At 42.8% G+C, this 26,243-nt stretch overlaps 1 protein-coding gene across 1 annotated transcript; it reads left to right on the forward strand.

Moving 5' to 3' along the window:
• Positions 1–1,508: 1,508 nt before the first annotated feature.
• Ptges3 (prostaglandin E synthase 3) lies at positions 1,509–19,615 on the forward strand. The gene is made up of 8 exons (XM_055625627.1): positions 1,509–1,848; positions 11,450–11,563; positions 11,990–12,059; positions 12,998–13,096; positions 14,445–14,534; positions 17,159–17,221; positions 17,965–17,989; positions 18,616–19,615. Coding segments are annotated over exons 1-8 (483 nt in total). The 5' UTR covers positions 1,509–1,846; the 3' UTR covers positions 18,636–19,615.
• Positions 19,616–26,243: the final 6,628 nt, after the last annotated feature.

Consider the following 26,243-nt stretch of genomic DNA (forward strand, 5'->3'; position numbering starts at 1 on the left):
ACCAGGCTTGCCTCAAACTCAGAGGTCCACCTGCTTCTGCTCCCCACCACAGTGTTAGCATTAAAGACATGGGCCACAAGCCCCAGCTCTTGACATTTTGAGGGAACTGGAGAGATGACTCAGCAGTTACAACACTGGGTGCATATGGCTCACAGGATCCGTTAACTCCAGATCCAGAGAATCTCATGCCCTCTTTTGACCTCTATGTGGGCATCAGGCACACACATGGTACACATTCATACATGCTGTCAAATTACATGTAAACATCAGAAAAAAATTAAAAATTTGAAAGCAGGGAAGTTGCCCAGACTATCTTCAAAGTTAAAATGCTGCCCAGGTAGGCCTCAAAGTTGTCTCAGATTCTTCAGCTGACATTACAAGCCTGTACCATTAGGCCAGACTAATTTTCTTTTCCCTGACAGGTGATAAAGTTCTTAGGATCATAGTGTTTCATTTAGCCTGGCACTTGGGAAACAAGCAGGAGGATCCAGATTACAAGGTCTACATCACCAGTTAGAATCGGGGCTAAGTGACACCAGGAAAAGGCCTTAATACCAGCATATAAGAGATTAAAGCAGGATTAACTTAAATTTGAAGCCAGCCTGAACTACAAGACAAAACACACTAAAGAAGTTTTTACTTTAGCCGTTTTTGAGCCCAAGGCCCACATTCTGCAGATCTGAATACAGCCCCCACTGCACAGTACAGGTAATACTACCATACTGCTCCCCTGCAAGACACCACTCTTCCCCAACACTTGTCTCTGACAGGCAAATACTGTTCTTGGTTACTAACCTCACTAAACCCAAGTGCATTATTTACAAAAGCAGCCCAATAATTTTAAAACAGGTCTCCAGACTCCTCAAATAAACTCATGCAAGGAGACAGTGAATGTCTGGACTGTTCCTCCTTGTCTCACTTGTGGTGCTAATGTCTCAAAGCAGGAGGAAAGGCCCAATCCTAGAAGGCAAATTCGCAAAAGCAGCCCCTCAGCTAAAGGCCACGCATTTCCACCACCCGGGACGGGATTCCAATGCCCCGAAAAACACCAAAGCGGTCCAGGCTTTAAGAATAAAACCGTTTTCCCCACAAACGTAACCAGTGCTGCCAGCCGGGGTGGCCTCATGGCACAGGATCGAACCCGTCCAGTAGCCGCGAGTTCGAGGCCAGTCCGGGCTAAATTGTGACACTCTATCTGCCACAAAAGTGTCCACCCACACGTCTTTCTGGAGCCCGCCTCGTCCCGGCATGGTTTCCACAGCACTACACTCGGCCTCCCGCCGCCTCCATGGGCGGCGCCGACGTTTCTCGGGGAACTAGCCCGCTGCGCGTGCTCAGGCGGTTGGCGGCCAACGGCTGACTAACGCGAGAGGCGAGTCCGGGAGGCCGCGCACGGGAGGACGGCCGGGCTTGGGCGGGCGGAGGAGGGCGGGCTCCGAAGCCTCGCGAAGGGGCCGGCAGGACCGCCCCTTCCGTAGAGATCTCTAGAAAGCCGCGCCGAGCCGGAGGCCCCGAGTGCGCACGCGCGGCGGCAGGCCCGGGCATTTTGCTGCGTCACCAGCCGCCGCCCGGCCTCGCCAGCCCTTGCACGCACGCACGCTCCTGCTCTGTCCTCGCGCCCCTCTCCCTGCACTTTCCTCTTCTCCCGGGCTGAGGCAGCCGCTCTCCGCGCGGTGCATTCTGGGCATCGAGGTCGAGCCCGCCGCCGCCGCCGCCGTCGTCGCCTTACGGGAGCGAGGAGAGGCCGCGACCGGGCAGGAGACGCCGGAGTCGCCGCGGGAGAGGAGTCCGCTCGCCAGCCGCCGAGGCCCGCCCACCCGTTCGCCTGGCCCCTGCCCCGGTCACCATGTGAGTGCGACACCCCGCCGCGGGAAGGTCGTCCCGCAGCGAGGCCGCGCCGCGACTCCGGCTGCCGGGAAACGGCCCTCCGCTCGCCGCCCTCCCCCACCGGCGGCCCTCGCCTTTCTCCAGCTGGCGGCGGCCCTCCGCGGGGCGGGAGGTCCTGTACCCTTGTTGCGGTTACCGTTGGAGGACATTTTTCTCCCCGGAGGTCCGCTTCCCCGGCCCTTCCGTCCGCCAGCTCCGTCGTGCCAGAACCCCCCTTTCCCTCCCTGGACGGCCTGGCCGACTCGGAACTCTGGCAACTTAGCCTTAGGCCCTAAAGTCGTGTGGGAGCTTTTTCGCCATGAGGGCGCCCCTAGCCGTAAAGTCACTGTCTGCTCGGGCGGCCGAGGTTCGTCGCTCGGTGGCGGTGCCCGGAAAGCTGCGGCGGCGGCCGATGGGGCACCACGCGGCCCTCCGCCCTCGGCGGCGGCCACTGCTAGGCAACTAGAGGGGCCCTTGCCGTCACCACAACGAAACTTCCCGTTCTCATGTCTCGGTCCCTTGAGCCCTTCCAGACCTTCCTAACTCCGGTCTCTTGAAAAGGGTGAACGTTAACACAGCCACTTCCTTGGCAGCGAGTAGTTACTATGCAGCAAGTAGTTCTGCACGTGTCTAGTCACAAGATACTTGTGGACTTTTTCTGTGTTCCTCAGTAAACTTTGGGTGGCATTTCGTTATGCTCCTTCCATGGAAGGATTAAATAGGTATGGATGACAATTTTACTGGCCTGAAGACCTTACTTTGTTGGAGGTGGTTACAGATTCTTTTTTGTTAGCTTTTTGGTAAAAAGACCTTTTAACCTATTAAGAATTTTTAGCCTTACTTTTCTAGGCCTTATCAAGAAAACTTTTCAAAAGTGAGGGAATTGAAATTGAATTACAGGGTTTGGGAGTGGTATAGGTGGGGACTATGCTCAGCCCTAAAAGTTAGTTATGAGTAGTGATAGAAAAGAAGCTATAAAATTTAACAATTGTACAAGTTTAAGGGCTTGCTTGAATAGTTTATGGTTAGAAATCTTAAATGGATAAAAGATAACCTAGAGCTAATTAGCTGCTGAGAAGAAGGTCCTAGAAGAAGGCATGTAGTTCTAGAAAATGTGTAAAGAAATTTGGAGCATACACAAAATCCTAGATATATAACAGGTTAACTTACATTTTTTATTATATTTACTTGTTTTTGTGTGTGCTATTGGAGGTGAGGACAACCTGTGGGAAGATTTGTGGGGATAGAACTCAAGTTATTTCCTCTTTATATTTAATGTAACAAGTTGATTGAACATATGTAAGGAGAAAACAAGTAAAAACATAATTTAATAGATGAATATATCCAAACAAGACATCTTTTCATCCAGAAGTACCAATTTAGGAGCTAGAGAGCTGGATACAGTACTGGCTACTCTTGGACCCGGTTTGTATTAACCAGTATCCACACACAGTGTCTCACAGCCTTCCATAACTCCAGTTTTAGGGTATGTGGTGTGCATACATGCAGGCAAACATTCTTGCACATAAGAGTTTTTTTTTTTTTAAAGCAAGTATCATCTAAAATGACTTGTTTGGAAACTGTTCTTTGGGTAATATATTCTAACCATCTTTTCTAATTACAATACCTTAATGTTTTTGTTTACAGCTTTTTAAGATTTATTTTTATTGGGCTTGGAGAAGGGGCTCAGATTGAGAGTGCTTGCTGTTATCGCAGAGAATCTGGGTTCAGTTCACATCACTCATGGTGTGCCCTCTTCTGACATGGCAAGCATGTGGTGCATATGTATACTTGTATGCAGTCAATTCTAGTACACATAGAGTAAAAGTAAATTAAGTTGTGTTATTTTTAATTGTGTGTGCGTGTGGGTCTGTACATTCTAATGCAGGTGCCTGTAGAGAGCAGAGGTGTTACATTTGAATCTGGAGTTAGAGGTAGTTGTGAACCACCCATTGTGGGTGTGAATATTTTGCCTGCATGTTATGTCAGTATCACCTCCATGCAGCACTTCCAGAGGCCAAAAGAGGGTGTTGGGTCACCTGGAACTAGAGGGAGTTAGAGATGGTTGTGAGTCACCATGAGGATGCTGGGCATAGAACCCTGGGTCCAGTGGAAGAGCAGCCAGTGCTCTTAATCAACCAGCCACTTTCCAAACTCCATCAACTTTCAGTTTTTAGAGGTAAGTCCTTGCTGTGTAGCCCCTAGCTGTCCTGGAACTATGTAGACCAGGCTGGAGATCAACTGCCTCTGCTTCCCTGAGAGCTAGCATTAAAGGTGTGCATCACCACTCCTGGCCCTAGTAACTTTTTCTTAAGGTTTGTTTTTGCTTTTTAGTTCTTTGAGAGAAATTGTTGTGGCTTTATGTAGTCTTGGCTGTCCTGGACTTTACTTAAAGATTGTTTTTTTTGAGGCAGGGCCGATCGATGCTGCCAAGGTGCTCTATAGTCCTGATATAGGAGAGGCTACCCTTGAATTTCGAATCTACCTCTCTCCACCTCCCAAGTGCACACCTTTAAGATCAAGGCCAGTCATGTCCACATAGGCTCAGTTGTGCGCACACCTCTTACTTTTATCTTTTGTTTTCAAGACAAGGTTTTTCTGTGTAGACCAGGCTAGCTAAAACCACCGGCTTCTCCCTCCAAGTGCTGAGATTAAGGGTATGCACCACCACCACATCTGGTACACCTTTTTTTTTTTTTTAAGTTTGCAGCATTATGAATATTTGAAAATCTGGTCTTGTTTTAAAATACAGGGTAAAGAGTGGCTCATCCTTTAAGAGTCAAGCTGTTCAGAGGATCTGGGTTCAATTAATTCTTGGACCCCATGTGGTTGCAGACAACAATAGGTAACTGATTTCAGGGGGCCCAGCACCCTCTTTTGGCCTCTGTGGGCACTGGGCATATAAGCATTGTTCTTCCATACATGTAGGCAAAACATGTGCAAAATAAATATGAACAACTCCTTAAAAGATAAAAATGTCAGCTGACTAAAGTGGTGCATGGCCTTTATCCCAGGACTCAGGAGGCAAAGGTAGGGGATCTCTGAGTTCTGGGACAGCCAGGGCTATGCAGAGAAACCCTGTCTTGAAAAACAAGACAGATAAAAATGTTCAGTATATACAGTTTTGTTAACATTAAGGCATTTATTAACTATTTATTGATACAGAATTCTAACGTGAAAACTGATGATGTTCAGTTTGATACTAGTTGTAAATAGGCTCTTTTTTTTTTTTAATTCTTTAAGACAGGGTTTTAGTATATAGCCCTGGCTTTAATCTCACCATGTTGCCCTGCAAAGTAGACCAGGCTGGCCTTGAACTCAAGGAGCTCTGCCTGCCTCTGCCTTCCAAGTACTGGGATTAAAGTTAAGTGCCACAATGCCTGGCCTCTTTGTTTATTTTCCTTTGCAGAACTCCCAAGATTTTAATCTGGGAGTTTTAATCTGAAGATTTTAATCTTAAGCTTTCCAGCCTTATAATGAGCATGTGGTATTTGGTTGTCTTGTAAATTTGAAAGGAGTTAACTGATGGTTGTTGTTCAATGTTGATTTTTCTAACCACTGTAACCTGGCAACTGATTTTTCTTTTTTTTTCTTGCTGAGTTAGACTTTAACTAGAAGGCATAGAAACAAAGTGACACATTTCTGGGTTGTAGTTTACTCCTATTGCCAATTTATGATTACTGCTTAATTTTCTGTTTTAAAAAATTAGAAGCCAAAAAAAAAATTTTTTTTGGGGGGGGGGGACTCTTAAATAGTTACTTTTTCCCTCCCCCAAACCAGAAAAACTATAGAACAGATGGTTGGGTTGGGGTTTTTGAGTAGATCTCCCTATGTATGGCAGGCTGACATGGAACCTGTAGTCAGTCCTTCTACCATCCAAACGGAGAGATTAGAAGCATATGCTACCATGCCTAGCTTTGTTTACACTCTCAAATGTAGAACTGTTGTCTTCTGCTATCAAGGGTAGAACCTAGGGCTTCTTTTACACATGCTGGGAAACTGCTCTACCATTGTGCTATGGTCCTAGCCCTGTTATTGTATAGTTTTTGGGGGAGGCAGGGAGAGAGGATTGAGACAGGGTCCCACTGTGCAAACCATACTAGCCCTGAACTCTAGAGCTTTGCCTCCTGAGTGCTGGGATTAAAGGTGAGTACTACCACCTCCTGGCTAACCCCCTTTTAAAAATAAATCCAGCTTTGAGAAGCTAAAACTTAATGGAATACATGGTGTAATAATGTGTGTGTGTGTGTGTGTGTGTATGTGTGTGTGTAGATGGCTGGTCTTGAGTTCCTCTCAGATGTAAAATATCTAGTCTTGTGAGTTTTCTCTGGAGTGCCCTGTTATCTTGGCACATAATTTGAGAAACAAATCCTTCCCAGATTTTTTGAGGCAAGCTCTTAGGAGGGGGGATGAGAGTCTCCCACTATGTAGTCCTGGCTGGCCCTAAACACAGAAATCTGCCTCCTGAGTGCTGGGGTTAGCTAAAACTTTTTTTGGAGATGGGGCAAGCCTGAAACCAAAATGTTGGCATTATAGGCATGTTTGAATGTGCCTGGCTTTCCATAGAACTTTGGTATCTCCTTTGTCTTGTTTTTATTACAAATTGATACAGATAGAACAGTTTTCACTCTTTAGTGAATTTCTGATCCTTCTGCCTCCATGTGTAATACCAGCTCTGGGAAGTGTAAAGGCAGGTTTGTTATAGTTTGAGGCCGTCTAGAACTGAGTTACAAGGCTCTTATAATAAGGCTTTCCTAAAACAAAACAAAACAAAAAATCTCTGAAAGGGAGAGTTTTTCTCTGGGAATATGGTTCAGCCAGGAAGAGCACTTGTTGAATCAGATGAGGATCTGGGTTCACATTTCCATCACCCACATAAAAGCCGAGTACGCTGCTGCATGGGCAGGACGCTAGGGTTGCTGGGACTTACTGGCTCTTTGCACATGTACTACATACAAACATACTATCAATTTTTGTGGAATTTTGTGTGTGAAGCTGAGGCCTGAGCAGTTTTTCCTACATAACCAGTATACCTTCTTCATTGGTGTCATGGTCTTTAAATTGCACAGAGAGCACAGACCAGACTGTCCTGGAACTTGCAGTAATATTCCTACCCTAGACTCCCCAAGGCACCTCACCTGGCTCAAGGATTTTCCTCTCTCCTGATAAATCTCTAGTGTAGTTACCAGTACAAACTTCCAGTAAACATTTAATGGTGTTCAAGCTCTAATGTGCTTTGTATAGCATGATTACATGAGATGCTTTAAATTCAATATGTCTGTCCCCTGTTAACCAGATAAAAAGTAAATTGGTGGTTGAAAAATAGCAAGGCTGGGAGATGGTCCATCACTTAAAAGCTGGGTGTGGTAGTGCATGCCTTTAATCCTAGTGCCGGGGAAGCAAGAGCCAGGCAGTTCTTTTGAGTTGGAGGCCAGGTTGGCCTGCATAGTGCCAGGACAGCCAGTGCTATCTAGAGAGACCCTGTCTCAAAAAAACCTAAAAACACTTCCATGTGAAGGCTCACATGCATAATTCCAGCTTGAGGATTACACACCTTTGACTTCTGTAAGCAAAACACTCATAACATAAACCTTGACCCCAAAATTAAGAAAATTAGTTTTGAGCCTGTTTATTTTAGAAAGCTCAGGAAGCACCACAAGCACATACAAAGTGCCTCTGACAGACTGAGTCCTTTAGTTTAGGGCTGTTGGTTACCGTCAACAGACTCAACCTTTCAGCTCACCTAAGACTTGAAAGACACTGACTTTTCTGGTGATTTCTTTTTTTCTTGTTTTTGTGTAGTTTCCATATGAAGCTATTAATTGATGACTAGTGAGATTTTACAGTTCTTCCCACTGTCACAAAGATTAAGTAGCACATCTTTGTATTGTATATTTATAGTTTCTTAGTGATTGCTATTAAGCTTGCTATTTTTTGTGGTACATTGTTAGGATTTTAATATTATCTAGCTAGATGGTAGTACTTTTTAAAGATGCTGTTTATGTGTGAGCATCACATGTGGGTGTTTGCCAGATGTGCGTGGTGGGTTTCTGAGGACTCTGGATGAGTGTCTAGGCTTTTGGAGCTGGAGTTACAGGCTACATGAGGTACCTATGTAGGTGTAGGTGCTGAGAACTGAAAACAAATCTGGTGGTTGGTGGATCTCACATAGATCTGCCTGCCTCTGCCTTCCAGAGTGCTGGGATTGCAGACAAGTGAGCACCACCGCACCTGGTTTCAGATCTAGTAACCAAGCCTGAGGACCTAGAATCCACATGGTAGGAGGAAGAGAACCAACTCCTACAAGTGGTCCTTTGCCCTTTATGTATGTGCACACACAATATTCAAATCAGAAATTTAGTATTTAAAGTTTTTTAAATAGTTAGAATTTTTTTTAGGCATGTCTTCACATAGTTTGATCAAGAAAATTCACTGTAAGAATGCCTTTTAGTTGACTTAGAATCCAGTCAGGTTTACAGCCAAGATTATTTTGATAAGGACTATTTTATCTATGTCCTCAGTGGGTTTTATTTATTTCTATAAAATTCCAATTTAAGCCTTTGAGGGTATGTGATGTGATGGGTGTAAGTGTGGGCATGCATGTGGAGGACAATGTTTTGGAGTCCATAGTTCTCACTTTATGTGAGTTCTGAATTTTGGGGGGGAGGGTTTCAGACAGGGTTTCTCTGTGTAGACCTGGCTGTCCTTTAACTCAGGTCTGCCTGTCTACCTCCCATGTGCTGGGGTTAAAGGTGTGTGCCACCGTGCCTGGCAAAGATCACAGTTTCTAAGGCTGGATTGCTCCAAAGGGAAAAAAGAGTGTTGTTTAAAAAAGAAAAAAAAATAATTCATCCACTTAAAATGCAGTGCTTACTTGTAGTGCTTTGGTTCAAACCCAGGGTCTTACCCATGCCATTCTGGGGGGACAATAGTTCAGATTGGGTTCTATTCCAAACCCTAAATTTAGATGAGATTATAGGTATGAACTACCACTCTCAGCTAGTTTCTTTATTACTAAATTATTTTTTTATTAATTATGATTTATTTGTTTTGTATCCCAGCTGCATTTCCCTCCCAATCCAGCCTTCTCTACCTCATCTCTTCCCATCTTCCTCCCCCAGTACACTGTTGGGGAGGGGGAGGTCCTTCCTTCCATCTCCTATCAGGTCTCATCAGAATTGGCTATATCATCTTCCTCTGTGGCCTGGTAAGGCTGCTCCTTCCTCAGGGGAAGGTGATCAAAGAGCCAGCCACTTGAGTTTATGTCAGGGACAGCCCCTGTTCCCCTTACTAGGGAACCCTACTCCCCGTTTTAATTAAAATTTTCTTTATTGCTAAAAATTACTGGTGTATTCTTAGCAACCAGGAAGCCTCCAAGATCTGCCCAGCTAAGGACAGGATTACCCTTTCCAATCCTCTGAATAAAATGTTTTGTCAACTTCCACCCCTAATTTAATTCTAGGCCAGAAGTGTTACTGCATGATTTAAATCCCAGCAAAGATAGGCAGATGTCTATCTGAGTGAGTTCCAGGATGGCCAGAGCTACTTAGTCTAAAAGAAAAAAACAAAAGGCGGGGGGTGGGGGGTGGGTTTAAGCCAGGGCTGGAGAGATGCCTTGTTGGTTAAGAGTAGTTACTGTTCTTAGGGCCTAGAGTTTGGTTTCCAGCATCTGTGTATGGTGGTTCACAGACAGTTCTTCTGACATTGATGAGTATTTAGGAGGTAGAGTTAGGAGGATCACAAGTTGGAAGCCAAGTCTGATCTCTGTAGTGATTTCCTGCTTAGCCAGGGCTATGTAGAAAGACCCTGTCTCAGAAAGGGGTTTCTCACTGTAACAGCCCTGGCTGGTCTGGAACTCACAGATTTCTGTCTGACTCATTGGTGTTTTTGTTGAAGACTTTGGTCTGATTGAGAGTTTTAATTTTTTTTTTTTTTTTTTTTTTTTTTAGATCTATCCACCTTAGGCTAAATACACCACCTGGCTAAGATTTACTTTAAAACTTACAGATCAGATAGTGTGGCAACATCTTTAATCCCAGGCAGAGGCAGGTAGATCCCTGAGATCAAGGCCAGCCTTGGCAGGCCACATGAGATTCTGTGGGTGAGGTCAGAAAAGAGGGCTGGCAGTGACAAGGTAACATAGCACTTTTTGCCAACTAAAAGAACCTGAGTTTAGTTTTTAGAACCCACAAGACTGAAACAACTACTGCAAATAGTTCTGACTTTAAAGGCACATTGGTTGGTACCTGTATGTGTACATAAAAGATAAATGTTTTTTTAAAAACTGTAAAGTCAACATCAATTCATTACAAGTTTTATAAGGAAAAGAGGCATTTGAAATTTGATATGAAATCAAAATTGAATGATGATGTACACCTGAAATTCCAGTATTCAAGAGGGTGGGGAAATTCTCTCATTGCAGGCCAAGACTCAAACAGTGAGACCCTGTCATAAAGCAAACCAAAAAGCCAAGGGTGTGCCGTGTAGTTAATAAGGAAAGCTCAAGACATCTGCCAGTAGGTACTAAGGAGATAGCTTATTCTAGCTAGCTGTTGTTATTTCAGATTGGGATGCTACCATATGTCATTTTGTAACAGCCCTGGCTGTTCTGGAGCTTAGTCTGTAGACCACAGTGATCCACCACCTGCCTCTGCCTCCCAAGTGCAGGGGTTAAGTTTTTTGTTGTTGTTTGGTTTTTTGTTCTTTTGAAACAATACTGATTACTGTGTGTGCATATATACTGGACATATGTGGACTAAAAACAACTTGCAGACATTCTCGACAAGGTGGGTCTCAGAGTTGGAACCATTTCAAGTAGTAGAGCTTGAGTACAAGTGCTCCCCAGATCCTCTACAAGAGTAGCCATCTCTACCATCAAGCATTCTGTGAGACAACAGCTTGGTGTGGACCAAGCTGGCCTAAAATTTCCAGTCCTTTCCTTCAGTCTCCTGAGTTTTGGGATGACAAAATGACATACATTAAGATATTTTTGTTTCAGGCTTTGCTGCATCAAACCCAGACCCTGTACATGTGGGCAGACATTATGCCACTGAGACTGTAAAATAGTATATAGTTGAATGTATGCATCTTAGTTTCAATAGTAACGGTCTAAAGGCTCATCACCTAGTGATTGGAGTTAAATGTTAGATTTTCGCCTTTGAAGTCCCTGTTACACTTGGAACTCACCGTAGATCAGGCTGCCTTTGAACTCGGGTCCCTCTGCCTCCCTGGTGCTGGGATTAAAGGTGTGAGCTACCACCACCTGGCTTCTTTTTGTTGTTGTTGTTTTGCCTTCTCTCCTGTAAAAATACTAGAAAGATAAATGCCATTGAGTGGGTAGGCAAAGGAAAATCGGGCATTCAAGGCCAACATTGGCTACCTGAAAACCCTGCCTCATTCTTCCAACTCTCAAAATAAAATCACCATTAGGAAGGTTTAAGTCCTTAAGTTGCTTTGTCGAAGCTTTTGGAATGTAAGATACATGTAAAGTAAAACTTACACTGTAATGAAGAAGATAAATGAATTACTGTGTTAAATGTGAGGTTAAACTCAAAATTGCTTGAATGTATCATTTTCTTTGTAGGCAGCCTGCTTCTGCAAAGTGGTACGATCGAAGGGACTATGTGTTCATTGAATTTTGTGTTGAAGACAGTAAAGATGTTAATGTAAACTTTGAAAAATCCAAACTTACTTTCAGGTAATTGCCTTTTATCTTAAAGTGACTTATGTGATAAGATACCATGACCTTTGGATTTATTGGGTTTACCTATCCACTGTTAAGCTGTTGGAGAGGACAAGATGCTGCTTACTTACAGAACCCCAGACCCAGGGGTGAATCTACACACAATGGGCTGGGCCTTTCGGCCCTTCTCCATCAGTCACAAATAAGAAAATGTCCTACAGCCTGATCTTACAGAAGCATTTTCTCATTTGAGGCTTCTTTCCCTCAGATAACTCTGGCTTGTGTCCGAGTGACCTCAAACTACCTACTACTACACCTTTTCATAGAGTGTTACCCAAAGTTTACTTCAGATAATTGAGAACCTTTAGGTTGCTTTTCTTTTGCTGAAGCTATTACTGATCTTTTGTTTAAAGAGGCTCATTTTAATTCTCTCTTTTTTAGTTGTCTCGGAGGAAGTGATAATTTTAAGCATTTAAATGAAATTGATCTTTTCCACTGTATTGATCCAAATGTAAGTAGTATTGATGCTTTAATTCTGATTTAAATTGTGAGACATTGACATGCTGATAGTTGTCTTAGGGTTCCATTGCTCTGAAGGGATACACAACCATGAACTCTTACAAAGCAACACATGTAACTCAGGCTGGATTACAGTTCAGAGGGTCAGTCCATTATAGTCATGGAAAGAAGCATGGGAGCGTGCAGACAGATATGGTGCTGGAGAGGTAGCTTGGGAGTTCTACACCTGGATCAGCAGGAAGTGTCTGAGACACCCTAGGCCTGTCTTGAACTTCTGAGGCATCAAAACTCACCCCCGTGTGGCATCACACTTCCAACAATGCCTGGCCTCCCAATAGTGCCAGCCCAAATGATCCTATGGGGCCATTTTCATTCAAACTACCACAATAGTGCCCATTTAATCTGCTTAGCATAAGAGTTTAGAGGCTGCAGTGTTTTGCAACCTCCTTTATATTTGTATTTTTTCTGTTACCAGACAGATGAGAGTACCTTTGAAGCCTGTCTTCCAAATAGTAAGAGATTGTTAGTAGCCAAGGGCTAGTTTAGAGAAAGTAGAATTGAAAAAGAACCAGTTAGGTGGCTTGTGCCTATAGGCTGAACTTTCAGAAAGTTGAGGCAAGACAGCTTTACCTACATAGAAAAACATCTTAAAAAAAAAAAAAAAAAAAAAAACAAGCAGCCAAAGGCACCCACCTGTGATCCCAACACTCACGGAGGCAGGCAGATCTCTGTGAGTTTGAAGCCAGCCTAGTGTATAAAGCAAGTCCAGAACAGCCAGGGCTACATAGAGAACCCATGTCTCAAAACCAAAAGTAAATAAGTAGATAAAGCTAAAAAAGAAATGTATGAAAAGGGAGACATAGAAAGGGATAGCCTATTTTTATCATGATAATGGAGAAGGAAAATGGTGTGTTGGTGCTTTTGTTTCAGGATTCCAAGCATAAAAGAACGGACAGATCAATTTTATGTTGTTTGCGAAAAGGAGAATCTGGCCAATCGTGGCCTAGGTTAACAAAGGAAAGGGCAAAGGTAAGTTTTCATTTTCTGTGTTTGAACATTTAACCTTTTAAAAATTAAAAAATACATTTTTACAGTATATTTTATAGTAGTATAAAAGATGGAGTTCTCTTGGTTCTCACCAGGTGTCATAAAATCAGTCTCTAGTTGATAACGGAAACTTTACATTCAAGAGGCAGGCTTTCACATCAGGTGTGATGGCACACTGAGGCTAAGAGAGAAAGATTGTGACATTGAGACTATCTTGCCTGAGTGTCTTAGTCAGGGTTGCTAGTGCTGTGGGGAAACAACTTGGGGAGGAAAGGATTTATTTGACTTAAGCTTCATCCATAGTTCCTCACAGAAGGAAGTCAGGATGGGAACTTAAACAGGGTGAGGACCTGGAGGCAGGAGCTGATGCAGAGGCTGTGGAGGAGTGCTGCTACTGGCTTGCTCCTCATGGCTTGTTCAGTCTGCTTTCTTAAAGAACCCAGGACCACCAGCCCAAGGATGGAACCACCACAGTGGGCTGAGCCCTTCTTTGATCAGTAATTAAGAGAATGTCCTACAGCTGGTCTTAACTGATATTCTCCCATTTGGGTTTACTTCTCTCAGAGAACTCTTTCAAGTTGTGACGGATGACATAAAATTAGCCTGCACACTGGTCTCTGTAGTCAGAGCTTGTCCTTTTTTAGGGGTGGCCTTGGTACTTTGTGTCTTCAAGGTCCTGAGTTTACTCCCTGACACAGAAGGCTACCCAGGCATGAAGAATCATGCAGAGGCAGGAGAATCAAGAGTTCAGGACCATCATGGGCTGCAGAAGCTAAGTCTGTCTATCTTAAACAGGAAAAAGGAAGACAGGAAAAGCTTTTATAAGTTACTTGGCTGTCATAGGGGTACAAAATTTGGTGACACTTAAGATTCAGGGTTGCTGAATCTGGCGATAGGCTGGCAGAATGGATTAGTGGGTAAAGGTGATTGTTGCCAAATTCAATATGTAAGAAGCAGGCAGATGATTTCTTTGGAATTGAGGCCAGGCAGGGTTTCATAGTAAGGTACTCTAGAATGGAAACAGTGGCACTAGGGATATAGCTTAGTTGGCAGAGTACCTACTATGGACAAAGCTGTAGGTTGAATGCAGCCTGATAACGTGTCTTATAGTCTATCTCTGCAGAGGATTAAGGTTAGCCTTTGTAAGTTTAATTCTGGGTAGAAGACAGTCCTTACCAGTGAGTATTTCATATAAAGATAAGTTAAGCATTAAAATGATTGTGGACTTATTACGACTTTGATTTCTTGTGGATTTTTCTCTTTTGTGCAAATTTTATGTCCCGTTAGTGGTTATAAGTAACAGGAAGGCAATATTTTTGTTGATCTATAGCTTAATTGGCTTAGTGTGGACTTCAATAATTGGAAAGACTGGGAAGATGATTCAGATGAAGACATGTCTAATTTTGACCGTTTCTCTGAGGTAAGTTCTTTTAGTGGCATTCTCTACCCTGTTCCCATAATATAGTTCTATACAATCCTGAGGTAAGTTCTTTTAGTGGCATTCTCTACCCTGTTCCCATAATATAGTTCTATACAATCCTTTTAATTTTTTTTTTTTTTCATTTTAATATGTATGGGTGGTTTGGTTTTGTTTGTGTCTGCACTACATGAGAATCTGGTGCCCGTGGAGGTCTGAAAATGGTATTGAGTCCCTTTAAATGGAGTTACAAAGGCTATGAGCTACTACGTGGTTGCTAGAAATCAAAACCTGGTCTTCTGCAAGAGGAACAACTATTCTCAACCAGAGTTACCTTTGGTTTTTGAGACAGAGTTTCTTTGTGTAGCCCTGGCTGTCCTGGACTCACAGAGATCCACCTGCCTCTGCCTCCTGAGTGCTAGGGTTAAAGATATACACTGCCCAGCTGAAAGTCAGCTTTTAAAATGACTTGTAAGTTACTGTAGTTAAGGAGGCCTGTGAAATGGCTCTTCCTCCATGTGCACTCTGATGTGTAAATAAATGTAACTTCTAAATATTACTGATGGCAAGTGCTACACACCTGTAATCCTAGTAGTTGGGGAGACAGAAGCAGACAGATTTCTGGGAGATTGAGGCCAATCTATTGGTCTACAAAGTGAGTCTGGGAAAGCCAGGACTACACGGAGAAACCCGTCTTAAAATATAAAAACAACAACAAAAATACACTTTTAATATTAATGTGTGAAAATAAGTTTTAAAATGAATGATAATGTGCTGAAGAGGTGTCTGCTCTTCCGGTGGATCTGATGATCCTCCTCTGGTCTCTTTGGGAACCAGGCTTGCATGTGATGCACAAACATACAGGGAAAACACCCATATATATAAACTGCAGTAGCAAAAATATGAAAATTCCTTTAAAAATATATGCTCTTCTCAGTCCTGTATAACTAGTTGTTCGGCCCAGTCTTGAAACCATTCTAGAATCTTAAGTTTAGCAGCTGTTACCTCGCTTTGGAACTGTATGGTACACATGCCTTTTAAACACCACCATCATGGTCTAGAGAGATGGTCTTGAGGTTAAGAGTTCTTCTTGCTTTTTCGAGACAGAATTTCTCTGTGTAGTTCTCCTGGGTGTCCTGGAACTTGCTCTGTAAACAGGTGGATCACTGGGTCTGCAAAATGAATCCAGGACAGCCAAGGCTATACAGAAAAACCCTGTCCTGAAAAAACCCTGTCCAGGAAAAAAAAAAAAACAACCCAGCAACATAAAAAGAGTTCTTGTTGCTCTTGCAAACAACCTGGGATTGGTTCCCAGACCCCAGACAATTGGGTTACAATTGTTCATGTGTCTGAAAACTTGCTTGCATGTTTATCTGCCTGAGAGGAATTCAGAAGATTGACGAGTTGTGAACCATCATTTGGTTACTTGGAAATAATGTAGATCCTCTGTAAGCGCAACAAGTGCTCTTAACTGCTGACCCATCTCTTCAGTCCCCCCAAAATAAAAAGAATTTAAGAAACAGGAGCTTCATGGTGAGTCGTTAATATTGAAATGTGTGGAAAGATTTTTTTTTTTTTTTTTTTTTTTTTGATGGTGGAATCAAGAAGAGGAGCCAGGTGTGGCCGACGCCTTTTAATTCCAGTACTGGGGAGGCAGAGGCAAGAGAATCTCAGGGTTCAAAGACCGGCCTGGTCTATATAGTTCCAAGACAGCTGGAGATAGACTGAGACCTTGTCTCTTAAACAAAACAGAAGGTGAGATGGTGGACAGAGAAGGCTTTTTATGATGTTTTGTAAATGTCACAAATATGTTAATGTGACCAACACAGGGAAATAATTTGTTAGTTGTATATTAAGGAGAAAAGTGAATGCCTACTCAGCTTGCATGAAGCCCTGCTTGCATTCTCAGTCTCCAGAATTTTTGAAGCTTGGAGTGAGCACAGATTTAATAAGGGGAGGATCAGAGGTTCAGGGTCATCCTCAGCTACAAAGTAAGGTTGAGGCCAGTCTACACAGTATGGCCTCAGTGAAAAATTAGGGGCTGTGTTTCCAACGTGTGCTTAACTGCTTACTTAGCATCTCAAATGGCTCTTAATCTCAGAGAGTGAATAGCTTTGACTTCTGTAGGGGTTTTTTTGCTTATTTTACCTCCTAACCAGCTGTCAGATATCATATTGCTGTTGTCTAGTCAACACTTGGCCTGTGCTTGGCACATTTTGGGGCACTTTTCTTGTTTAGAGAAATTTTATATTTTTTTGGGTTTTGTTTTTTTTGGGGGGGGGTTCAAGACAGGGTTCCTCTGTGTAGCTTTCGCTGTCCTGGTCTCACTTTGTAGACCAGGCTGGCCTCAAACTCAGAGATCCACCTGCCTCTGCCTCCCCAAGTGCTGGGATTGTAGGCTTGCACTACCATGCCCAGCTGATCTTGTACTTCTGAATTCTGCCACCTGCTTGTACATTCATTCTCTTGTTTTCAGATTGCTTATACTCTGCCCTTTACAGAAAGCAAAGTTTTTAAGTTTCTTTTCTGTTCATTCATTGGTCAGAACTTACACTGTATTGTAAGCCTATTGTGGAATGTGCAGCTTTGCAAAGTAGATTGTAAAACTGACTTTATGCTTCAAATAGATGATGGATCACATGGGTGGTGATGAGGATGTGGATTTACCAGAAGTAGATGGCGCAGATGAGGTAAGTATATGAGCCCTCTTTTCTGTTAACTGATAGTAAGACCGCGAGTTTACAGATGGTCTTATATCCTCAGTAGCTCCCCTGCGAGTGTGCACTGATCCTTACTGTCAGTCCATCTTGTTTCTTAATATCTTAAAGGGAAACACTTTTTTTTTTTCGGATGTCTAGTTTTTAGGGATTTTTACCTACTAGGGAAATTATATTTGTGGATCATTAAGGATTTGTGTTTTGAACAAATCATTGCATAAAGGTAAGAGTTAAAAGATTATCACTTACCAAGGATGTAAATAGGATTTAAAACAAGGTCAGAGACTTTAGTAATAAAGGAGTGTGAATGTGCTCCACTACTTCTTTCGTCATTACTTCCTCAACAATCTGTTAATATGTTAACACAAAGTTGTTTATGTATTTGGGAGAATTCTCAGCTTCAGTGCTTAGAATTCATTGTCTTCTTAATTATGTATTATGCCAAGAGAAGATGACAAAGTTGGGGAAGAACTTGAGGGTGGGCTCACCTCCATCACAGCGGACACAGCACTTTACAGAAAGATGGGTCTTCTGCTCCGTGGTCATTCACTGTAGGGAAATACGTTCTGGAGTTGATCATTAAATTCCTAGGTTCCGTGTTACTATTTTGCCAGTATAGTGGTGGTGGGGAAGCTTAGAATTTTTAAGGTAAAAAAATGTGAGTGGAGACTTGTATGTATGATCAGCTTGGTAACTTTTTAAATTTTCTTTTTCAGGATTCCCAAGACAGTGATGATGAAAGTGAGTGTCTTGGATTGTTTGTTTTAATGTTTTTGATGCAGTGGTTGTCAATACTTAGAACAGGGTTTTGGAGCAGACACCAACTACCTGTGGTTTGTTTGTGCTCAAGGACAATTTAGTTTAAAAGAATAGTAGAGTATAGGTTAGGTAAAAAATTTCAGCAGCCACTAGGAAAAGTAGAGGGAAAGATTATACTTTTTATAATTATTTTATGTTCATTTTTTACCTGCATTTATGTCTGCACTGTACATATACCTGGTGCCTGGGATGGACAAAAGAGGCTGTCAGAAGCAGTGTGCCATTGCATGTACCTGTAATCCCAACATTCAGGGAAGCAGAGGCAGGTGGTTCTCTGTTTGAGGACAGCCAAGGCTACACAGAGAAACCTTGTCTTATAAAACAAACAAACAAACAAAAAAATTAGAAAAGGAAAAGGCATTGGACTAGTAAACTAAGTAAAGAGCCTAAAAAGCCTTGTAATTTTTAGACCTGGTTTTACTCTTGAAGCTGTGGTTGCATGCTCAGTTTTCAGTTGTTCCCAGGCGACAGCTAGGGAGCTGTGGTTAGTGTTAGATCTGCTGTAGTTCTCTTGTAGACCTCGCTGATTGGTTCTAAAATCTTTTCAGAAATGCCAGATCTGGAGTAAGGAGTGTTGTCATCGCCTGGATTTTGAGAAAGAAAAATAACTTCTGCAAGATTTCATAATTGAGAAAATCCCTGAGTTGATATCTCTAAAGGCAGATGCTGTACTTGCCTCCTTTAACCCATTTTTCAACCTGGAAAAACTTTTTTTTTTTTTTTTTTTTTTTTTTTAAGGCTTCACTAAGGGTTGATAATGTACCTTTGTATGGGGCAATTTAAGTCAGCTAAGGCAATACCCTTATGCATGAACATTTCCCAGGATTCCATAAAGCAGTTGAGACACTAGGCAAACCGTTATAGCAGCTCTGATGAATAAACACATTCACCTAAGTCTTCTTTCTTCATAACACAGTTACTTCTATCCTAGGAAGCCCTCAGCTTAGGGAAACATACAGGTTTAGATCCTAGACCATGGACTTTGAAGGAGGCTGAAACAAATTGGCTGAGATCTTAAACTGCCATGCTTCCAGTGTACCTTTCAGAATTATTCCACTAAAGTTTATTTTTCAGAATACCCTTTACATCATTGTATGTGACCACTTGTCAGTGTTCAGGTATATTTTAGCTAAAACTAGTGAATGCCCTAACTTAGATGGTTTTTGAAGCCTATACATTTGGTATTGTTTGGCCCTTAAGCTTTTACATCTCTTAGCATGGAGGACAAAGAAAGCTGTACATTGTTGCTTGAGAGTATGTACATTTTAGACCAGATTTGTATTTGCACTGTCAGTATGGCAAATGAGTGGAAAATGTTAATACACTATTGGGTTTGTTTTTTTTTTTTGTTTTTTTTTTTTTTTTTTTTTTTTTTTTTTTTTTTTTTTTTTTTTTTTGTTTTTTTTTTTTTTTTGTTGTTGTTGTTTTTTTTTTATTTCCTGTTTTGGTTTCAGCTTATGCTCTGGCTGGAAAACCTCAATTTATGTTCATGACAGTGGGGATTTTTTTAAATGTCTACATTCTTTCTAATAAACTGTTGGAAGATTTCTTGGCAGTCCTTTTAAGTGTCTGTTTGCTGTAATTTCATGTATTTACCCTTTACTGGAATGGAGTGTATTTTTGAGGGAAAAAATTGGGACTGCTGCTGTTTGAACAAAGAGGCTTGCTATACTGTCACAGGAAACCCTGCAAAGTGGGTCTGTAATGGGAAGCTGTGGGTTCACTATGCAGCAGCTGGACAAGTGTGTGACTTGATGGAAATAAAACTAAATGTGTTGTCCTCCTGTACATCTTTAGCTCCTGCATGTTACCTCTTTCATCGCTTCTGAGATCTGTCTAGCTGGAATGCTTTGTTTCAGCATTCTGTTGCTGTTCAGGTTCTGTTTCAGGCAGTGTTAAGTGAAGTGCTAAAGATTCCTCGATTGCTGTGTGTAGAGAGCTCGGAAGTTAAATCAGAAAAAGTGCTAAGGTTACAAAAGTGAACCTTTGTGCTGGTGTGCCAGCACACTGATGGAGGATATGGGACAACCTAGCAGATGGGCGTTTCCCCACCGTGCTTATCCTGGAGCCGGAACTCAGGTTGGCAGGGTTGTTTGCAAAGCATGTTACTCTCTGAATTTCCAGCCAGTTCAGTGAGTAACCCTGTCTTAATTCATATTTAGGAGGCCCGCCTTCTCAAAATCCATGCTTATTTATATAATAAAACACCTTTTTAGGGTCTGCCTGGTAATAAAGGTATGACATTGCCCGCTCTTAGAAAATTTAGTATAAAAACAAAGCTTTAAGTGTGTTTGCCTATGGTTATGTATGTGCTCCATTGTAAAGCAGCTTGGTGGCACACACCTTTGATCCCAGCATTTGAGAGGCAGAGGCAGGTAGATCTCTGAGTTTGAAGCCAGCATGGTCTACAGGGCAAGTTCCAAGATAGCCAGGGTTATACAAAGAAGCCCTGTCACACATAATGTGCTTCAGGTGTACAGCTGTCCTCAGGTGCAAAAAGCCTTTCAACTACAGTTGACAAGTGGCTCCATTTGGGTCCTGGAATTTGAACCCAGGTCTTCTGAGGTCATGGGAATTTTAGTTACAGATGAATGTGAACTTAATTTGAACTCTAGTGCTCATTAAGTAGTAAGTGTTCTTTACTGCTGAGTCAGGATCACTGAGTTTGAGGCCAGCCTGGTCTACAAGTGAGAAGAAAGTAGCTCAGGAAGTTGGGAAACCTGTGCAGGTTCAGTGGTGCTACTGTGGAATCTGCTGGCCTGGGACTCAGCAGCCTGCTTCTGCCAACGCAGAGCACTAAAATGTTAATACTTCACGTGGGCATTTGGACACAGCCTTCAGTCTCAACACCCAGAAGACAGCTTGGTCCACAGAAGACCTGCTTTCAAAAAAAAAAAAAATTAGTAAATTTACAGCAGAAAAATAACAGTGCAGCCTTGGCTGTTCACGTCTGTGGTCCCAGCACTGAAGAGGTTCAGGCAGGGGGATCTTTCATCCTTGGCCACATAAGGTTTAAACAAGGCTTGGCTTAAAGTCTAGATTAATGTGAGCCTGGAATTCAAGAGTGGTGGTATCTGGTAAAGCCAAGGGAACAATAGCCACAGAGAGATTTGGGAAAAAGTGTTGATGCACTTTGTCCTTACCAGAAATTATCTAGTCTCAGTAAACTATCTGACTTTATTGTGCTAAATGAAACATAATTGGTGCCTTTTTTAAAAAGCAAGATGTACTTAATGTAGCTAAAACCCCGAGGACTAGTCGGACAGCTTATAATAAACATTACAAACAACCCCAAGATGAATAATATTCCATGTTATGTCAAGCATGGTTGTGCACTCCTTTTATACCAGTACTTGTTGGGTAGATCTGAGTTTGAGGTCAGCCTGGTCTACATGGCCAGTTCTGGAACAATCTAGGCTGCATAGACTCTGTCTCAGAAATGGGGTTGCAGGTGAGTATAATGCATTTTACATTTAATTTTAGTGCTGGACATTGAATTAGGTACTCTCACACAACAGAAAAGTCCTCTGCCACTGAGCTACACTTCTGGATCTTGCTAAACTGGTTATTTCTAAGCAAGGAGGTAAGATTTAGGCAACTGTATAATCCATAAGATACAAAAATTTTGAGTGACCTGCATTTGTGCATCATGTGTATGCAGTGCCTAGAGTCCAGAAGATGGTGTCTCCCCAACAGATAACCATCTGTAACAACTGTGAACTAGGAACTGAGCCCTGGTCCTCTGTAAGTATTCAGCCTCTGAGCCATCTCCAGCTGGGAAGGACTCATCCTGTACACCTTAGATTCTAAGCTCTTCTCAGCCTGTAGGTTGCAACCCCTCTTAGGGGTTGGACAACCCTTTCACATGGGTCACACATCAGATATTTACATTATGAGTCATAACATAGGAGATCACAAGGGGTCACAACCCACAAGTTGAGAACCACTGACTTGAGAGTATGTTCCTATGCTATTGTACTAGCATGAAAGTCATCATCTGAAGGGGATATTGCATTCCTTTGAGGGAGGGGTTTGCTTTGTTTTCGATTTTGTATGTGTAGGTCTGTGTACCCTGTGTATCTCTTGGGAGTACTGGGAATTGAACATGGGTCCTCTGGAGGTGCAGCCAAGGCTCCGAACTGTGGAGGCCCATGTTTCTGCTTTTACTAGTTCCTACTAAGTACCTTAACCTGGTCTTGACTTTAGCAATCCTGCTTCCATCCTGAGTGCTGGAATTGGGGTGAAGTCTGTGGTCTCCCTTGCGCTCAGTAAGTATCCTACTGCTGGATTATAGCCTGCAGGTCCTTGTTTCACAGTCCTAGGAAAAAACTGGGTTTCAGGAGTGATGGCTGCTTAAGTAAGCACTGGCTGCTTTTCCAAAGGATCTTTGTCCAGTTTTTCAGCACCGATATGGCAGTTCACAGTGGCACACTCCTTCAACAATGCCACACCTCTAACATGCCTTCTAATTCTCAAGCATTTCCATTCCCTGGGGACTAAGCATTAAATTATTTGAACTTATGGGACCATTCTCATCCAAACCATTACAGAGACCCTGTCTCAGTGGGAGAGGTAGAGGCCTGGAGTGTTGACCGCTCAGCAGGTAAGAACACTTTGCTCTTGCAGAGCTCTGTCCCCAACACCAGGTCAAGGGCTCACAACCATTTGTAACTCCAGTTCTAGGAGATCTATTACCATCTTCTGACCTCAGAGAGGACAGACAAAACACCTGTACTCGTTAAAAATAGACAAAACTGGCTGGAGAAGTGGCTCAGAGGTTAAAAGTACTTACTGGCTGCTCTTCCAGATGTCCTGAGTTCAATTCCTAGCAATCACATGATCTCACAATCACCTATAGTGAGATCTGGTGCAGTCTTCTGTTGTGCAGGTGCACATGCAGGCAGAACACTGTATACATAATAAATCTTAAAAAAAAAAAAAAAAAAAAACCCCGCAAACCAAGAATACAGACTTATGTACCTAGGATGCTGTGCATAGTGTTATTACAACACTGTAGACCAGGCTGGCCTCAAACTCACAAGAGATCCACCGACAGGACAAAGACAGGAGATTCTGACCTAAAGGTCTGGCTCCAAAGTGGATGGGGCTAGAGAAAAAGCTGAGTTGTGGAGTGTTGTCTAATACACTCCATAGTAGGTGTGTAGCCACAAACATAAAGTACATTCTGTATTTGGATAAAGATCCAAATTACCTTCCACAGTGGAGTGAATTCCTACTTGTCAAACTCAATGATTTAGAATATTTGTGACTTTTGAAATTTACTAATACTAATTTACTTATTTTGAGATTTGAGGTTTTACTATGAAGCCTCGAGAGGCTTGGACCTCCTTATATAGACCAGGCTGGACTAGAAATACACCTACCTCTGCCTTTGCCTTTGGAGTGCCTGAATAAAGGTGTGTACCACTGTGCCAGTTCTTGGTTTTTTTGGATAGGGTCTCATGTAGCCCAGAATATCTAGCTGAGGATGACCTTGAGTTTATCCTCCCATTTTTAGAAGTACAACCATTTACTTGGGGGAGGGCAAACATGGAGGTAAAAGGTCAACTTGCAGAAGTTAGTTCTTCCTTCCTACCATGAGTTCTTGGGAGATAACTCAGGTCATCACCCTTACCTAATGAGCCATCTGCATCAAGCCTTGATACTGTTTTCACATCTCCAGTGCTGGGTTTATAGGCATGTGCCACACACCTGGTTTTATGAGTGCAGTACCCACAAAGATATATTCCAAACCCCAAGTATTGACCAAACTCTTGTCATCCTTACTTTTTTTTGGAGGGAAGAGGTCATACTTGTGATCAAATTAGGGAAGCATAGGAGGCTCACGGGAGTTCACTGACACTGACAGGAACAGCAAGGTCCAGGTTCAGTGAAGAGACTGTCTCAAAATATAACCTGGAGGCAGGTGTGATGGTTCACATCATTAATCCCAGTACTTGGAGTGCTGAGGCAGGTGTATCTCTGTGAGTTCGAGGCTAGCCTAGTCTACATAATGAGTTCCAGGACAACCAGGGCTACATTGAGCAGTTTTGCCTCAAAAAACACAAGATAGTTAATAAATATGGTGAAGGGCTGGAGAAATGTCTTAGTGGTTAAGGGCATAGGCTATTCTTCCAAAGGACCCAACTTCATTTCCAGCACACATAGGAAACTCGCAACTGTCTCTAATTTCAGTTCCAGGGGATCCCATGCCTCCTCCTGGCCTCCAAGGGTACCACACATCCATGAAAGCAAAACAGCCATCTGTGTTTAAGTAAGGTGGAGAGTGATTGAAGAAGACACCTGAAATGGACCTCTGCTTCACAGGAGAACACTCTTAACACTGGCCTACACCCCATTTTTTATTCTTTACTGAGACAAGTTCTCTATGACACCCTGATGTGTGTGTGTGTGTTAGTGTTTTTGCATGTATGGGTTTCTGTGCATCACCTGTTTACCTGGTGCCCATGAGGTCAGCTCCAGCTCCTTAATTCTTAATTGTGTGTGTGTGTTGGGGGACATGAGTGCAGTGCTTCTAGAAGCCAGGAGAGGATGTTGGATCCTGGAGTCCAGCAGCTGTCAGTGGCACCGTGTGGGCTGATGACTGAACTCAGGTCCTCTACAAGAACTGCGTATTTAACACTGACATCTCACCAGACCAGCCTCTGGCTGCTTTGCATTACATCATTGATTCCTCCTGTTATTCTTCTGCCCCATATTTTCTTAGTTTTTCTTTCATCTATTTGCTTATCATATGTTGACATTCTTTTTCTTCCTGTATTTTATTTATTTATTATTGTCACACAGTGTTATCCAGTAGTATGGCTTCCAACTCATTCTGTAGTTCAGAATGACCTTAAACCACTGGCTCCACCTCCCAAGTGCTGGGATTACAAGAGAGCAACATCTTGTCTGGCACTGCTAGAGAGGCTGAGCCTGCAGACTGCCTGAGTCCAAGGAAGTCTCAACTACAGCAGACTCTGTTTCAACAATACATACACATGGTTGCAAGGAGGATATGGGCACTTCAGATTTTTTTTCCCCAGCTTCAGCCTTTGCTAGTGGAGACACTGCCAAACAGTGAGAAACTTTTTTCATTGTCATGCAGAAAGATGAGAAGTACTGGAGAATGATGGGAAGTAATCTACTGCAATACTCAGCTAGTGTGTTCTCACAGGAAGACTAGGTTTTCCTTTTAGACACCCACCTCATTCCCACTGTTGATGAATAAAGTCAGTATCTCAGGGAAGGATGGCATTGGTTCTCTGAATTTTCCTTCTAGAGTAGCACATACATCTGGCCAGCCTCCACTTTCATTCAAAGATCCTTCACGCTCTATGCTCTAAGCTTCACTGCTCAAAGCTTTTCACCTTACCTACAACCGAACTAAAGGAACATGGTTTCAGACAAACAGCTTGGCATATTCTTCCTGTCTACTTTAACTCAGGGATGTCTACACACATCTCACAGCCAGTCGATTACTTCTGCTCATCCGTTTTAGTCTAGTTGGGAATATCTTTCTTTTCTTTTGGTGTTCTCGAGATAGGGTTTCTCTGTGCCCCCTGGCTGTCCTGGAACTTACTCTGTAGACCAGGCTGGTGTTAGCATATAGGGTGCTAACATATAGCCTCGGGTTGCCTTGTAGCCTATGATGTCATGTATCACTCACCAGGTGTGTGGCTATAAAAGGACTTGGTTCACTCTTTCCTCTCTTGCTCTCTCTGCTTTGTTTACTTTCCTGGGGGAGAGGGGGCACCAATTCTTTTTCCTTCCTTTTCCTCGTTACCTTTCCACCTCCATCCAACAAACTTCTTTCATAAAATATCTGCTATGTGTGTGGCATAACTTTTAAATAAATACTAACAGCTGGCCTTGAACTCAAGAGATCTGTCTGCCTGTCTCCCAAGTGCTGGGATTAAAGGTATGCGCCACCACGCCCTGCTACTAGCTATGTAATATCTTTACGTGACTAGGTGACCCAAATTTACCCTCGAGTGTTCTAAATAACCTTGTCTCCTCGAGGCAGGAAGTCTGTCTTAGGACGGGTTGCTTTAATTTCTTTGATTGCATAGATTTAAATGGTAGAGTCTCCAGGTTTCTGACCTGCTGAGTCGCCTGGAAACTTCCACCTCAGTACTGTGGGGAAGACCCTACGTTTTGATGCCAGAGACGCGCC

The sequence above is a fragment of the Psammomys obesus genome, unplaced genomic scaffold (assembly GCF_907164565.1).
Source record: "Psammomys obesus unplaced genomic scaffold, mPsaObe1.curated_primary_1811, whole genome shotgun sequence".
Taxonomy (NCBI): domain Eukaryota; kingdom Metazoa; phylum Chordata; class Mammalia; order Rodentia; family Muridae; genus Psammomys; species Psammomys obesus.

Coding starts and splice junctions, on each gene's coding strand:
- Ptges3 (XM_055625627.1), top strand. Junction 11,564..11,989: donor AAATCCAAACTTACTTTCAG/GTAATTGCCTTT, acceptor TCTCTTTTTTAG/TTGTCTCGGAGGAAGTGATA. Junction 14,535..17,158: donor ATTTTGACCGTTTCTCTGAG/GTAAGTTCTTTT, acceptor TGCTTCAAATAG/ATGATGGATCACATGGGTGG.